This window comes from Prorops nasuta, unplaced genomic scaffold (assembly GCF_024137725.1).
Source record: "Prorops nasuta isolate Cenicafe-Biocafe unplaced genomic scaffold, Cenicafe_Pnas_1.2 PNAS00038, whole genome shotgun sequence".
NCBI classification, from domain to species: Eukaryota; Metazoa; Arthropoda; class Insecta; order Hymenoptera; family Bethylidae; genus Prorops; species Prorops nasuta.
In genome coordinates this window covers 2,054,028-2,070,530 of record NW_027116835.1, presented here as the reverse complement: position 1 = coordinate 2,070,530, position 16,503 = coordinate 2,054,028, and the positions used below count along the sequence as shown (strand labels likewise).

General features: G+C 49.1%; 1 protein-coding gene across 1 annotated transcript; it reads right to left on the bottom strand.

Annotated features, from left to right (window-relative positions):
* Positions 1-14,563: 14,563 nt before the first annotated feature.
* Positions 14,564-15,978, bottom strand: LOC136783934 ((11Z)-hexadec-11-enoyl-CoA conjugase-like). Its single transcript, XM_066744302.1, has 5 exons — positions 15,765-15,978; positions 15,553-15,683; positions 15,261-15,466; positions 14,995-15,180; positions 14,564-14,903 (listed from the first exon to the last, which is right to left on the bottom strand). Exons 1-5 carry the CDS (start codon positions 15,976-15,978, stop codon positions 14,564-14,566), a joined length of 1,077 nt encoding a protein of 358 aa, XP_066600399.1.
* Between the last annotated feature and the right edge of the window lie 525 nt (positions 15,979-16,503).

The following is a 16,503-nucleotide window of genomic DNA, read 5'->3' as shown; positions in this document are numbered from 1 at the left end:
GTCTCTAACGCGTTCCTTCCTCTTTGCTCGCCCCTTCGCGCGCTTTTATACCAATCCTCTTAAGCACCGTTTACAAAGAAACCGACGGGAAGCGACATTCCGCCAGTCAGCTGATCGCGCAAATTGAATCTGCAAGGGCTATAAATAGCTTCGGGAATTCCACGGGAAACAAACTGCTCTCCTCTTCTTCTTCTACCGTTGCTGCTATGCATATTTTCAACGTCATATTTTCCTCCAACGCGCTCGACGATCCTCTTAAGTGGATCCCGTTGCTGGCGAATAATTGCCGGAGTAAGGAAACTCCGAGAGTGTATCGCTGCGCAAGAAGATGGCGGGCGGGGAGGATGAACTTTGTCGGATTGATGAATGAAAGTTTCCGTCCTGGAGAGAAGGTCGTACGAAATGGGTTGAGATGTGGAAACGTAGATAATATAGGAGAGGGCTGTGTGCGCGAGTATACGGCGTAGCGCAAGGCGATCTCGTTATCCTTGTCCGACACGAGCAAGGTCAGGGCCGTCCACACACGTTCGATGACTCGAGTCTCGCCAAGCCGCGCCAGGCCGCGCCACGACGCCCAATCAACGTCGTCGTCGTCGCTTCTCCCATAAACGGCCACGTGCTCTCGAACCTCCTCCTCTGCTACCAACCGACTCCGAACTAGTTTTCTTCTTCTTTCGTTTGCAGCGTCTGTGTACTTTTTTACACCCCCCCCCCTCCCCCCATTTTTTTTAGTAATTTCGAATAGGACCTACGCTAAGCCATCATCGATGATCGTCCTTGGTCCTAAACGATCTACGCCCCTGTGGAACCTTCCAGCAAGATATATTTGTACAACGTATATATATATATATACATAGACTGGTAGAGAATTTTTGTTTCTTTACTACTGAAGGACGACGCTCCTATTTACGAATCCTCGAAAGTTTCCAGTGGCCCGGGGCAGAAAATTCAGGAGACGCGACTCCCGGCAGTTAAAACGCTCGAGCATGGAGAGATAACGCTTTTCCAAGAGCCCGAGGCGCGCGAGCCGCGTGACGCTATGCAAATTTCAGTTAAGCCGGTTATTATAGACTGTCTACGGCGTAAACTTTGGAAAAAGGGGTAAAGTGAGTTACGCGCGGTTAATAAGTTAATTAGAAAGTCTCGAGGAAGCGTGGCGTGTGGCTGAGGAAGAGGAGCAAACTGGAGGAATAAAAGAGAAAATGGAAGAAACGCTTAAAAACAACAACGACACGGGTAAATGTGAAAACTTGGGTCATAGTTGCCGCTGGAAATGTAATAAAACTACTTATATACGCGGGATGGTAATACAAATTTTAATTATTTTTAGCGGTCGACTGCGAGAGAAATATTTGGGTCACCGTTTAACGAAGAACGCGGCGGAGAGGACCCTGAGCGAGAAAGACTTTAATAGGAGACTCGACTCTGCTCGGTGCACAGTACATATATATATATATATAGCTTCTCAAGCAGCTCGTTACAAGGATCTTTGTCCCACGACGTTCTAATTGGCAAAATACGATGGGCACTCGGTGCCAAGTGGAAGGCAGGGTGGGAACGAGAGGGAGAAGGATGGCTAGTGGAGAGACGGTGTCCTTTAATTTGCCGCTTCCCTGAATCGAGTCCTCTCCTAGGTCAGAGTCAGCACGAAGGAGGCGAATCGGTGTACCACTCGACGCTGCTAAAAGAGACTTCATTCGTATCGAGGGATGGAGAAGGAGAGAGTCGGACGTGGACGTTCGAGATAAGTGGGCAATAGCCACCGATTTGTCTCGCGTTTTATGACTTCCGATTCGTCCACTAATGATAAGGATGTAATACCCTTTACCGAGAACACAATCGCATCCTCTGGTCAACCAACCTACGTGTCCAACCTCCTCCGTACCTCCGATTCGTCGCACGACTATATTCAGCATTGCTTCGACCTATTCCCCTCTATATAGTCGATCCGTTAAATACTTTCCAACGCGAAGACAACGGAGGGATAGGTCCAAAGAGCAAAGCGCAATTTGGATAAATTTATTAAACAATTCTCTTGAGTGAAAATGATTCGCGAGTAAAATTTTCTTACAACCCGCGCGTTATTTCTACAGAGAGATTCGTCGAAGGGACGAGTGGACAAAGGCAAAGGTTTGCGAGCGTGAATTATCGAACGAGTCTCTCTCTCTCTCTCTCTCTCTCTCTCTCTCTCTCTCTCTCTCTCTCTCTCTCTCTCTCGACGTTGACAGAGATTTAAAAGCGTTCCAACGTTTTAATAGTTTGTGCAGTAGCTTTTTGTCGCGTTCCGCGTGGTTTTGCGTAATCCAGCGAGGCGCGACCACGGGGCGCCAGGCTTGCATAATTGTACGTCGCAGTGCCACCTCTAGAGCCGTCCCTGCACCGCTAACCTCCTCCACTCTTCTGTCTTCTGCCTCTGCCTCCTACCCCCACCATCCTAGTATTATACCGCGTACAATGTATCGCGCGAGAGAAGTTGGCCGGACTGGTCGGCCGACGCGCGTTATTATTAACCCACGCCATGCGGAACTCGCTACACAGCCCGATGACTCACCAGCAAATCTTCCCAGCTGATTGTCAATCTTTTTTCTATCTCTACCGCAGCACAATCGATTCGGTTACATTTCAGCCAACTTCGCTCACTCTGCTCTCTCCACCAAACATTTATCGTTGCTACACTGCTGTGCTGTAGGAAAAATAACAAGACTCTTTCTCGGTATTCCACGTTGGACTTTGACTCTTCTCCATGTAAACAACGCTTTCAAAATACAAAACCGTAGGTCGATGTTTTGATCGTCGCAGCTGGGATCGAACGGTGGCTCGCGACTACTCTGGTTAGAGGTTGCGTTATATTTACTGCTTTGGACGCTTTGACAATTTTCCTCGGTCGTCCATGCATTCTCACGACGCGTAGTTGCACGAATGCTCTTTTCCTCTTTTTATCGCCGAGTCAAATGGTAATTCAAGCAGCCACGCGATAAAGCACGTACGCGATTTTGATATTGGACTCCAGTGCTAGTTTTTCCAACGGTGCAGTCCGACAGCGACGCGGCACCTTCTCACGGAGCCACCCGACGTCGTCGTCGACATCCGATCCCTTTCCCAGGAATTCCGAGCAAGCCGATTACAGCCCAATCTACTAATCGCGCGACCTCCACTCACTCGACTCGCAGTCGCACACCACGCGCTCCCTGCACAATTTATAATATTACTCTCTACAGTATTCTCCAGTACAATTAAAATATGTGCACTTTTTTCTCACGCGATTTTACACGCTTTTCCACAAATTGTCCCTCGCTTCCTCACTCAACTTTTCACGCGTTATTTTTCACCGAATCGCCCGGAAGATCGATTCTCGTGCATTTTCGAGGGGGAAAACGCGCGCGTTCGAGTCTCCCTGCGTGAAATTCCATGCGCGTGTTTCCTATCGTAAGCTCCCCGCGATCGACCTTGGCCTTGACCACGCGAGAACTCAGGCAAAAGCGACGAGCTTCTACGGGACCCATGTGTACCGTGCAGCAGCTGTCCGTGAATCGCTGCTACACTCGCCCCGCTCTCTTCCTCTCTGTTTATCCTCTCGAACATCCAATATCATACGATCCCTCCAGTCCAAACTCTCTCTCTCTCTCTCTCTCTCTCTCTCGCTCTTCCACTCGCGTCTCGGGAGGCGGCAAAAAACAACAACACAGCCTCGCTATGGATTCCTGTAAATATTTACAATCGCAGTGGCACAGAAAATTCTCGTTATTCGCTCGACTCGAGATTCCTGCGTTTCGGAGAAACCTTCGAACCCCGCGAGACGAATCGCTAATAGAACCACGACGACTAATTATTTTCCTCCCCCCTCCATTCACGATACAAGCGTCTCTTCCACTCGTTGAAAAACAAAGGAAACCCCGGGCAAAAGTAATAGCGTCCTGTTATCGGATCCCGCGGGGAATGCACTATCCTTCGTAATCCTCTATTTTTTTCCTTTTAACTCTTGTTTTTTCGGCGACACTGGTTAGCGCCCCGTGACCTTTTCATTAGCGCTTTCTCGACTCCTCCACCGTGCTTCGCAGTGTTCTCGCGAGGAATGTGCGTTATGCGGGGGGAAAAACGCCGCGAGGGGGGGGGGGGGGGGGAGGAAACGTTGAAATCCGATAAGCTCCGTAGGTGCGAGGCATGTATGTGGATATATCATACGGGAAGAATAGAATGGCAGAGGAAGGGAGGGGGGGGGGGTTGGAAACTCAGCAGGTACAAGGTATACTCCGTCCCGAATCGCAATAAGGGACGCGTCGACGATAGGCTGCAGTTATCTCGCCTCTTGGCGACCTACTTATCACGCTTGGACGATCCTACCCCCCCCCCCCTCTCTCACCCTCTCCATCAGCCTTTCGCCGCCTCCGGCATTTGTCTGCCGGTCTCTCGCGCAGCTTCCTCGTCGCAGTGCTAATAATAGCCGCGAATCTCTGATAATGCCAGCTACTAATAACTCGACTAGAGAAAGGTTAAGCAACGCTCGACCATCCGTGCTAAATGATATGGTTACTACGCTTCTCTCTTTCCTCCTTCTCTCTCTGAGCAGAACCTGTCGCTGCTGGCCCGCAACAACCCATCTCGTCGTATTTTCTTCAACGCTTGGACGATTTTCATTCGTAGCTTATTAATGGCACGCGTAGATCACGTCAGTTTTATCCGAAGGCTCGTTCGTTGTACCGATCGTCGTTAACGATGTACACAGTGGCTGGCAATTTTTTTCGGGAAGATACTAGGCGTTCTAACGTAAAGTTTTCTTCTGAAGATCGTGAATTTTTTTCTGTATCACCGAGTTCGTTGGAATTGCAAAAGTTTTACTGCTGAATTTGTTATTGTTGCTCTCCGTCCGTCTGTATAGGCAAGTTCAGCCCATCTTCTCGCGTGCACTCGCACAATATCGCTGCAGATTCGACTTTCGTATTTCAGCAGCGAGACAGCGAGCAGCATGCGTGCGTGCGACACTCGCAAAACCCGTGTGTACTCGCGCATTTTACCACAGAGCTATTTTTAGCTCGCGATTAGATTGCCGGTTACCACGGATGCGACGATCCACGCGATTCTCATTAACTCACCGGAAGCTCGTATTACCACGCACATTCCACTCGTTCGCAGCTTTGCCCTCGCTTAATCCGATTTCCCATTCGAGTTTCCACACACGGCCACCGAAAAATTTCCACCTCGCGTGCCGGTCAATGCGCAATTGCATTTTTCAATTGGTAATCGACCTATCGGATTTTCCGGCTCGATATACGCGATCCTTCCTCCTCTTTCTTTCTCGAAATCAACGTAAACAAACATGGTGGAGAATTTTAGTGCAGAAGAATATCCGTGCGCCGTCTTCTCTAAGCGTTCGAAAACTGCGCACGTGTTAGTGATAAGCTCTTGGAGTAGCAATTTGCGCATTGCGCCAATTTACACTCTCCTTCACCATCTTAATTTCTCGTTACGCGATCCTTCCATTTTTCAATGAAAAAAATCAACGTAAAGAAAAATGGTGGATAATTTCACTAGAGTTAAGAGAATTGTCCCATTTTCGATTATTCGACATCTCTGCACGTGTTAGCGATAAGCTCGTCCGGCAGGAATTCGCGCAGCGCTCGATTTTGCACGGTTTACTCGTTGGAGCGCAATCAGGAAGTTGGCTGGCGAGTGGCGCCGGTTGGCAGTTGGAAATTTGTGCCGCGCACTACGTTGCCACCGGATTTCCTTTTCGAGCTGCGCGGAGCGGCGTCTCTCCAGAGTCGTTGGACGATCATCAGCTGATAGCTCGTACACTCCGGTGAATCTTTTAGCCAGCAGCGACTGTGTGCGTGCATCGATCCCCGGCCGTCCGCGACTTTCGACCTTATCGTTTTACCGTTTTTCCGCTGCATACCTTCCTACGCAATCTCGCGAGGGACCATTTTCCAACCAATTTCCCGCTCTTTCGCTCCGCATCGACCATCCAGCCAGAAATCCATCTTCTCCTAACTCTTCATGCACAATTTTCCTTCGTCCTTGCGCCTGCCCTCTTCTTCTTCTTGGAAAAACTCGCGTCCTTGTGGATCGCGTTGGGAAAATCTCACTCCCAGGGTTCAACAGCCCCGAATCCCTCGCACGCGTTTCTATGGACCCTCGGGATTTTTTTTTAGCATTATGCCTGCATCCAGTAACCTTACCTTCTCTCGATTCTTTCCCATTTTATTGCCAATCTTACATTCTTTTCTAGTTGGATAAAAAATGGCAAGTTTTATTATTTTTCTCAATAATCGCAAACATATCTCAAGGTCATACGATGAAATTAAAATTGAAATTCTGTGCAGTTTTACGGGGAAAACTGCAAATTCGAGAATTTTCTTTTTTGAACGTGTAAGTTGGTATAGATGATTACTTTTTCTCAAGAGAATGTTTGTCGAAAAGTTTGCGCACGTTTATAGACGATCGAGCCGAAGACGAAGCTTCGCGCGTTGCTCGATTGTATAATGGTGAACGGCCTGGTTATCCGAGATGTAAGAGTGGGGAGGGGGTGTAACAAAGGAGGCAGCCTGCGCTTTTCTCGAGAAACGTATTTTCGGCGATCGGTCCGTCGGCGCTGCACAGACGTCTGGCGCCACGACGCCTGACCCGCGCAACCGACCGAGACTGCGGGATAAATGCGTCGTTGTCGCCGACGCCGACGCCGCGACGTGGACAGCCACGATGCACAACGCGCTCCTCTCAAAAAAAGGGAAAAAAACGCAAAATAGCCAGCCGCCCCCGAGTCTCCCCCACACAAATTCGTGATACATAGTACGTGTGCAAACTTGCAACTGCCAAATTCCCAAAAACCTCTTCTCGTCTACCAACACGAAACCCTCCCTAAAAGTCTGCCTAAAGAAACCAGTACAAGTATTCTCAAAAAAATCTGTTAAAAAGACATAAATTCTCGTTGAAAACGAAGCTTGAGAAGAAAAGGTTACGGAAAAATGGGCGAAAATTGAAAAGAATTGCGCAACAAGTGCTTTCTAATTTTCCAACTTTGGATACTTGGTAAGAAAATTGCCATCGGTGATTCTCGAGAGGAACGAATGATTTTTTTCTTCTCGTATTGATTTGATGCTTCTTTCAGACTTCATATGATTCGACGGTTCGATATTATGCGGTACTCGTTACACTCGATGCGGGGTGATCGAATCGACGGGGGGGGGGGGGGGGGGATTTGGCGTGGGCAGCGACCAATGAGAGAAGAGATGAGTCCCTCGCGCGTCGTGCAACGGTCGCGGCGCGAGCCTTCGTCTCGAGCCTCTCGTGGCGTCTGGCCCTTTCGGGTTTCGCGCAGCCACGCTCACAGGTAGGCCCTGCGTGTATGTGTGTGTCTTAGCATATACCGTACGGTAATGTACATACATTGGATCCCGCTGAAGCACAAAGGACGACGCTTCCAGGAAATCCCCGCAGCGAAAGGGCGGCCCACTTTTCGGCCTCTCTCGCCCGAGCCTCGCTGCCTGCCTCGCGTTACCCAACAGTCGAGAATTTTAATCACGCCACCCGCGTTCCTTGAATTTCTCAAAGCCCGCGAAATCGGCCAACGGCTGCACGTACCACCACCACTACACACTACCAGCTTTTTAGCCCCTTTTTTCCCCCATCGATTAAACGTTGCTCTCGTTTTACCGTCAAAGTCACGTGACCCTCGCGGATCTAACGAAACGATGCAATCGTGTTGGATGAGGCGCTATACATTTTTTTCAAGCTTATCAATTTTCCTTAGCTCACTGGTATCGATTCAAGTTCCGGTTGAAGGAGAATCGCAACGAAGCGAACATTGTTGATAAGAATTTAACTTTCATTTGTTTTTCTAACCAATTCAATTTTTTCTCAAACTATTGCGTAACGTATTTTAACAAACGCGAACGTCTAACCAATTATAATCCAGGATTTGGTACCTACTCTTCGAGACGTTTTTTAACGTGAAACAGATTTAGGTCGAGATGACGTCATTAGTTTATTATCTAGCCAAAATGTAAAGAGAACTTTGAAAAGTTTGTTTTCTTTGGAATACTCGCGAAATCGAGTGGTAGTTTTTATAAGGAGAACAAAAGTGTTCTTATTTTCGTCGAATTTCCTCCGAGAAGAATCAGGTCGTTCGTCCGAAATGTAAAAGAAAATCAGGTTCGAGGATGTTGTTTGCTCCGCGAAATTTTCATGGCTATCTCGAAAATGTAAAAAAGCCGAGAAAATAAGATGGACTGGAGTGACTCTTCTAGGGTAGCGGTGTGATGTTAAGGGGACTTTGGAGGGGAGGGGGGGGGGGGGGGGGAAGAATTTAGTGCAGGTTCTCCCATCTTCGCCGGGCAGTCGGGTGAAAAATATGCGGGCGCGGTAAGACGACGCACCTAATTACATCCAGCGAGAATCTCGGCTAAGAAAGGAGACGACGCGTCTCCCTTCCCCTACGATTTATAGCTAATTACTTTTCCGCGCGTTCGTACGGAAATTGGGTGCACCCCCCACTACTTCCCCACACTGAGAACCGACACCAACGTCGCGGTGCCATCCGCGGACGCCGCGCCTTGCGAAATATCCCTCGCTCTCCTCTTTCGCGAATGATCCGCTGAAAATGCTAATTTTATTCCGTGCCCGAGGCTTTGCACGCCACTCGAAAACGTTTCCGAGCCAATTAGCGTGTAATACTCCATAAGACTCGCGCGTCCAGGGTCCTACGATAAATTCCAGCTTAAGCCTAGACATATATATACGTGCGCTATACAACGAATTTTCCAGCAAACTTCCCAGGGACTCCGTGTGGTACCTATATATACAAAGTTTTGTCCATTTCGAGTCGAGTTGGATCGGGAAAGAGTGCCGAGAGTATCGTTGGCGATATTTTCGCGTGTTTCCTGGATGGGAGGAGGAATGGTTACTCGTGAACCAAGAGGAGGTATGGGGGGGGGGGGGGGGGAGGGGGTAATGAGCGAGAAGAGCGAGAGTACGCGTTGGTAGTGAGGTGCATGGTTAGTAGTAATAATGATAATGTGGAGGCTGCGCGGTCGTTGCAGCAGCAGAGGCTCCCAACGCGAGGAGGCATACCGTGTGGAGGTGGTGAGAGATTCCTCCGCCGGTTCTCTACGTGCTGTCCCATGTACACTACTATGTATAGCGTATACGATATACGTGTACACGCGCGTACACACATGGACAGCCTGGCTATGAACGACGAGAGAGAGCTCACTCTCATGCCCCCATGACACTCTTCGATCGCGCTGTGCGGCAGACGTACCGCTCGCTCCTATTGGCTACCCCCCCCCCCTCCCCCTCCATGGAATTCCGCGAACAAGAAGAAGCTGATTTGATTTCCGGCCTGGCATGGCGCGCGTTGGTTTCCAGCGAACTGGAGCGGAATGAAGGGACCGACTCGCCCCACGCCACTGGGAGAGACCCCGGCAACCGAAAAAGAAACGAAGCGAGACCCCCGAAATAAAAGAAGACGCTCCGGTGCAGGTTGGAGAGGGGGAGGGGTGGGGGGAAGAAGAGAAAACGATCGAAGAAGGGTCAAGAGAGGGCCGAACCCCTCTCTCCGGTGCACGCGGTACCGTTGGACGGCAGTAAAATTCACCAAACCTTCCTCTTCTCCTCCTCTCCTCCTCCTCTTCATCGTTCTCGAGAAAGTTTCGCGAAACGCCGCGTTTCTTCGGCATTCGCGCGAGGTGAACAAAATCCTGGTCCGAAGCGTGCAACCGCCAGAGGGCCTCGTAGTACTTTTCTCCTCGCGGTGTAGACAATTTTCAAGGTCGTTCCGCGAAAACCGTGCGTACGCACCGGACTGTACCGGTTCGAGCCAATGAAAATTGTCGATAGGGTGATTGAGAGGTGGAGGGAGTGGGGGAAGGACGCGCGAAGAGTGGAGAATCGTAGCGTGCGTGGAGTTGTGGTGGTGTGTGTGAGAGTGCGTGGCGCGGAGGAGGGGGAAGAGACTGGCCGAGGGGATTCAGGCAAGTGGAAAAAGGTTTTACGGCCAGGAAGAAGGGGAGGGGGAGGGAGGGTGTAGTAGTAGTAACCAGTCGTGGAATGCCCGGGCGTGCGTGTATATTCACTACGTTGCGTGTTAACAACGACGTAGGTCGCTACGCGTCGTTCGCTTCTCTCTCTCTCTCTCTCTCTCTCTCTCTCTCTCTCTACCCCCCCCCCCCCCCGTTCTGCCCCGGTGTGCTCGTATCGTCGCCGCGTAAGCCTTTCACGCCGGACTACCCGGCAGCACCGGCGCAACGCTGGAGTTTCACGGGAAAAGTAGCAGCAGGCCCGACAACCGATACCACTGGACCACCGCTTTATTTATCAGCCGCGAATGGGAACAAATCGGTACCGAGGGTCATTACCGTCGTAATACCGCCAATCGCGATGAAAACTATGCGCACCGGCTGCGTAGCCATCGTGCGTCACGATTAATGAAAATCATTAGCCGAGAAATCATTTTCAATCTCCTCTGTACTTTCCATTTAATAATCCAGTTTAGCATTGGGTATACGCTCCGTACCAGCTTCACCACAGTCATTACTCACTGCTTCGTTTGCACGAACCTCGATCAACCAAGTTTTTTCATCGTTCTCTCCCGGTAATTCGCGAGTGTTTATTTATCAGCTTCGTCGGGTTCCGTGAATTTTCCGGGAGAGTATCGTTTGGCGATTCAGCGATCCGTATCATGAAAAAAAAAGAGGCAGAAGCTTCGCTCGGTGGAGCGGTCTCGGCGAACGGGGTCAAAGGGCACAGTACTGTTCTTGTATATAGTGTTTGTGTGTGTGTGTACCTTTCGTGGCCTCTCCCCCCTCCCTTAATCACCAGCTGCTCACGATGCTGCTGGCCTGCCCCTATCGATTGTCCTGGTGTCGTCACCCCGTTCGGGACCAGCACCAGCTGCCCCATCCTTTAGGCCGACGCCAAAACGTCCCGAGCGATCATTTATGGCTCTCCTCCGGCCTCTCTTCGCACCGCCGTTTCGAAAAGTTTCACCGGACGATAACAAACGACGCGCGAATAAATCCCCCCCCCCCCCCCTCCAATCCACCACCAGAGGCCCCGTACACGCACCACGAAGGTAGTTACCAATTTCAATCCCGGACAATTTTTTTTTCCAATTGCGAGATCGAAGCCTCCTGCTCGTAAAACGTTCCTTCTCCTGCGTTCTGCGTCATTATTACAGCTCCGAAGTAATTTCCCACAGTAATGCCGGGGCCAGTTTGGTAGAAGCAGCCTCGTAAATACGAGAAATCGGTCGGTGCGAGAACTGCCAAGAGGAAGAATCCGACGGGAGGATTCTGTGGGTCTGCTGGTCCGAGGTAGGAAATTTCGTTGGAGTTATTTAAAAAATGAGAGAGAGAGAGAGAGAGGGAGCGGGGAGGGTGAGGGAAGGGGTGAAGCTGGATTGGCACGAGCAAGAGGCGAGGGGAGGACCACTGGTAAATTGGTATCTGCGGTGAGTCGGGCGCAGGAAACGTCGTCATCAACACAGCTCGACCTTGGCCCGCCTCGGCTTTGTATAGAACGGTATTAACGAGATTTCGGCACGTGCGCCTCAACTCTGGTCGAGCAGAGCGTATACTGTTATAGGGGGACCGAATCGTAGCGCCATCCTACGGGTTTTCGACTGCCCGAGCCCCTTTTTCCCCTCCTTTCCCCCGAGGCTCGTCGTGGAGACCCCTGCCCCTCCCTTCCTTCTCCCCCCCCCCCCCATCCACACATACTCTCCCAAACCAACAGGTCAGAAGGCGAAAGTTCCGGCTCTGCCAATACTTTTTCTTTCTTTCCCCCTCACCCCACCCCCTCCCCTCTCCTCTCCGAATTACACCGTCGACAGTGATCGAGGATCCCAAACACTCGCAGCACGTGCATTGCGTAACGACTCTCCGTCGCTTCTCTCGGATTTAAATAAAGCGAACCAGAATCCTCCCCCCCACCCCCCCCCCGCCTTTGGACCTTCATCCCTCTCCGTCCTGCCTGCACCTCGATGTCCGTTATCCCCATTTTTATAAATCTCTCATCCTCCTCCCTTTTCTTACTCACTCTTCTTGTTTTCCCTGTTCTTTCTTTTTTCTTTATTTTTTTTAAGTATTCCATACGTAAATACGGTAAAAACGTGTCCGTCATAACGATACTCGATTTTCCACTAGGCCAGCCGTGCACGAATAAATAACACTCCTTTTTGTTTATTTCGCAAAAATAGAACTTATGCAACGAGTACAGCTGCCTTTTTTCCTCGACGTGCTTTTAGCTTTTGCCGAGCAAACATTGTTGCAATTCTGAGCCTGCCTTATTATGCCATTTTTTCCCCGAGAAATTCTCTCGCTGCGAGTTTTACGGCTGAAGAAAAAGCAGCTGTAAAATAATACATCGGCCGGCAGGGGGATGTCTCGGTCGATCATTAATCGTTTTTTTCCAACGGCCGAACTCCGGAGAGTTTTCGCAAAACCTTTGGAGTCAGCGCGTCGAGCCGTGCTACGCGCTGATTTGCCTGTTTCGTCGGGAAATTGGCCCGAGTTGGCTCGTTAAATAATTAACGAAGGTATGCGCAGCTTCGGAGAGAGAGAGAGAGAGAGAGAGAGAGAGAGCGGAAAAAAATCGCAAGAAAATGTATATGCGTTTCTGCTGCCAGGAGAAAATGCAACGATTCCTACGGAGTGGAATAACCGCCACTCCGGTGCACTCGCATCTATACCTCCTTCCACTGCAATTTTCGCCAAGCACGCGGGGAAAAAGCGGCGCAGCGCAGGAGCATCATTGTTCTTTTCAAGAAAATCCCCTTTCACCCCACGGCCAATAACCATTCAAACGCATCCTTCTTCGTCCTGCATGACCTTGAACCAACCACGCGTCTACTCGATACAAAAATCCATCCAACATTCCATCCATACGTTGGCGAGTAAAAAAAAGAAACGCGTGAAATTTCGTGGAGACTCGAAACGCACGTTGCGTTTCCGCAGAACGATTTCAGGCGAATCGCGTGACTGCCTCGTTTAAAATTGGGTGGTGCCTTCGCCAGAAAGGCTTGGTCGAGAGAGGACCCTTAAGGCCGGTCGTTACAACTCCAGTCACTCGTCCACTCGCACCACGAATCTCCACGAATTTTTCCCATGAAACGAAAGGTTTCGATAACCCCGAGCGCGCCTTGCCTTGCTTGATAATTACTGAAATTCTGATTTTCCAAGCGACGGTGCTCTTCTTCGCGATCAACGTAGTTTTTTCTGTCGCGAGTTGAGTTTGGTAGCTGCAGCAGCTCGAGGAGAAATTCGTCGGTCGAGAGTGGCGAATCGGAGAGGACTCGAGGAGGATTTGGTCGTTGGCCCTGAGCGAACTGCGAAAGGGACCGTGGTCCCCTTTTGTGGGGGCCCGGTGTATTTGGAGGGGGGAGGGGGGTACGCTGCAGAAGCAAACGCACTCGCTCGCGCATTTGCGCAGAGAGCCGTAATAATAAAGCCGAGATGCCGACATCCGGTCGCGATATTATTGTACGGACCCCCACCAAACTTTTTTTCGGCCGCCCTTTGTGCGGTAGCTCTTTTCTTCTTCCGATAGCCGCAAGAGACAATTCATTCCGTTGTGTCCGCGTCTCTCCTTTCAACTTTCCACCCCCCCCCCCCCTCCCTCCCCAGCTCCTACTGTAAACATAGGTTTCTCGCTGGCTAACTCTCCCGACGCGATATTGCTCCATCGCACTCTCTATTAATCTTTACGACTCTTATACCCACACGGGACTCTCGTAATTAGTTCTTCTTCACCCTCCAAAAGTACACGTACCACCTTCGATTCTTTCTTTCTCCACACTCCCCATCTCACCTACCCTCCTTTTCGTCTTAGTCTTCAGCATCCTTTATTCCTCCCCGAATTCTTTCATAACGAAAGAATAGCCTCTTCCCGGTTTACCCCTCTCCTTCCACTCTCTCTCTCCCGAGGTCTTTTAGTTCGCGGCTGAAAAAGGTATTTCGTTCAATCCCCCCCCCCCCTTCTTCCAAGTCGTTCTCTTTCTTCAGATCCGCACAAGGATCTCCTTCTAAATTTAGATCATTTTCGGTCCCACGGACCAACCAGATGATGTCACGTATGCAAATGCCTCGATTCGCGCCACTTTAAGTCGTCGCGCAGAATTGCTGCCTCGTAAAATCACCAATGGAATGGCAAAGAGCTAATCTAGCTGGAATGGATCTAAAAACATACATGACGAAGAGAATTCGATAGAACCATAAAGCATTCTCGATCAAGTCTAATTTAACGTGACACTCTAGAGAAAAATTGGTACAAGGAAAAAAATTTTTTTTTTCTTAAAAATCGTCCTGCGGATGGTCTCGATGAACAAATTTACTCAGTTCTCTTAATTTTATTAAATAACTGATTATATTGAGAAATGGTAACTCGATTCAAATCTAATTCGATCCATTTAAACTTTACATCTTCAATATCGTATAAATAATTTCAATTGGACTAAATAATCGAGGCACAAGTTTTATTCCGATTAAAAAATTATTCCATCAGCGTTGTAACGCACAGAGACATCGTGATTGGGGTGGATAGAAAGGACGTTGAGAGATATCCAGGCGTTTCAATCGTCTCCGAAAGGCAAATTAGCCAACGAGTCGACGAGAGACTCCGTTTTGGTCTTTGCGCCTCCATTTTGAGGCAAAGTTTTGCCACCACTTTCCTTTCGAAACGCTTCATCCCCGTGTCGTCGCCTGTGGCCGTGGACAACGTCGAGAGAGGCGGTCTTCAGGTTGGACGCAAGGCCAACTTTTTCGAAAAACTCCAAAATCATGGTCGATAGTCCTCCGTTGGTTCCCAACTCGGAGCTCCTGCAGTCCCACGGGAACGAATGGTGATAATTGTGCCAGCCCTCGCCCGCGGTCAAGCACCACGTCACCCACGTATCGGTCGGTTTGATTCGCCTGAAACAATCAACGTTTTACTATAGTGCCTGCTCCACGCGTGCTTATCTCGAAACCTATAACAGTCCGATTAATATCGGAGCACACTCACTTGTCGTAGTGTTTAGTGCCAAACTTGTGGGCCCAGGAATTGATCGTCCACGTAAAGTGCAGAGTGGTGACGTACATGAAGTTCCAGGCCACGAAGAACGAGCAATAAAAACTCTCGTTGAAGAAGATGATCGGTACTGAAACCGGAAGTAAGAAACCTATGAAGAAGTAGAGGATCAAGAAGTACCTGAAAGAATAGAGAAACGCGAGTGTCGTGAGAATGTCCACAGAGACGACCGAAGAATCACGTGGGTTCTTGCGCGTTACTTGTATTGGAACATGACGAGTTTGTCGTTTTTCAAATCGGTTACGTCTATTTGCTTGATCTTCTCCTTCACCAAGGGATGCTTCTTCACCATTAGCCAGCCCATGTGAGAGAAGAAGAAGCCCCTGTTGGAGTTGTGAGGATCAGCGTCCGTGTCGCTGTATTTGTGGTGTAGTCTGTGTTCCCTCGCCCATCTGTATACGCTGTTCTGAAACACACACGTGTATACACTTGTGTCAGTATAGGTACAGTGTGCTCCATTGACATTATCGAATTCTCTCAGCGCCCTCTAACCTGTCCCGATATCGTTTGGAAGAACACCAACGCATATTCTAACGGTTTGCTGGCTTTGTAACTCTTGTGCGAGTAGTAGCGATGCGAGCCAAGGGCAGCCGCTATGCTGCTGCAAAATCCTACCGAGTAGGCTAAGAAAAAAAGAAATTTTTGGCGAAAATAAAATCATTTGTATTTTTAACGAAGGTGGGAAGGGAAAATTGCACACTTACCCCATAAAAAGGTGACTAGTTTGGCGTGAAAAAGTAGTACGTAAAAACCATATAGCCAGCCCAATTGTAGCAGCGTGTGTGCTATGACGAATATTGTAACGTATTCGTGTTTGTAATTATAATCAGTACCCAGAACCTTTTTTGCCACTACCTCTTCAAGATCGTATCCCTTGGCTCTCGCTTTGTCATTCTCGTTTAAGGTTTCCGTAGACATTTTTATCCCTCGATATCTCTCTCTCTCTCAAACAAGCCGCGCACTTTCTTTCATCAACGTCCGATCGTTAAGTTTCAAAAGAGAAATATAGTTCAAGCGCTCATACTTGGCGATGTAATTTTAATTTGATCCTCCGACTCGTATCACGCACTCGAGACAATTTTAAGCCCGTGGCGAGGAGCTACCGGAGAGAAGCTTCCTTCGAAATTCGCGACTCCTCCAGTTCGCTGTTCTTTATATCGATACGATTCGAGTCATTTTACGACCTACTCTCAAACCAATTGACAATAATTTGTCGGAAACGCCAATTAATTACCCTCGTTTCCTCGGATTCGCAATGCGGAAGGCCCTCCGACATTTGCATACTACAGAAATTTTCCTGCTTCAAACATTCGAGCGATTCGCACGATTTTTATTAATAAAAACAAAAGAAGATGAAATACATTAATTCTATTCTTCAGGAACCAGAGAAAGATGCTTTTCTATATATATATATACACATACAAAGATGTAAGAAGATATCGA

Coding starts and splice junctions, on each gene's coding strand:
- LOC136783934 (XM_066744302.1), bottom strand. CDS start 15,978: ATGTCTACGGAAACCTTAAACGAGAATGACAAAGCGAGAGCCAAGGGA. Junction 15,467..15,552: donor TCCAAACGATATCGGGACAG/GTTAGAGGGCGC, acceptor TGTGTGTTTCAG/AACAGCGTATACAGATGGGC. Junction 14,904..14,994: donor GGCACTAAACACTACGACAA/GTGAGTGTGCTC, acceptor TGATTGTTTCAG/GCGAATCAAACCGACCGATA.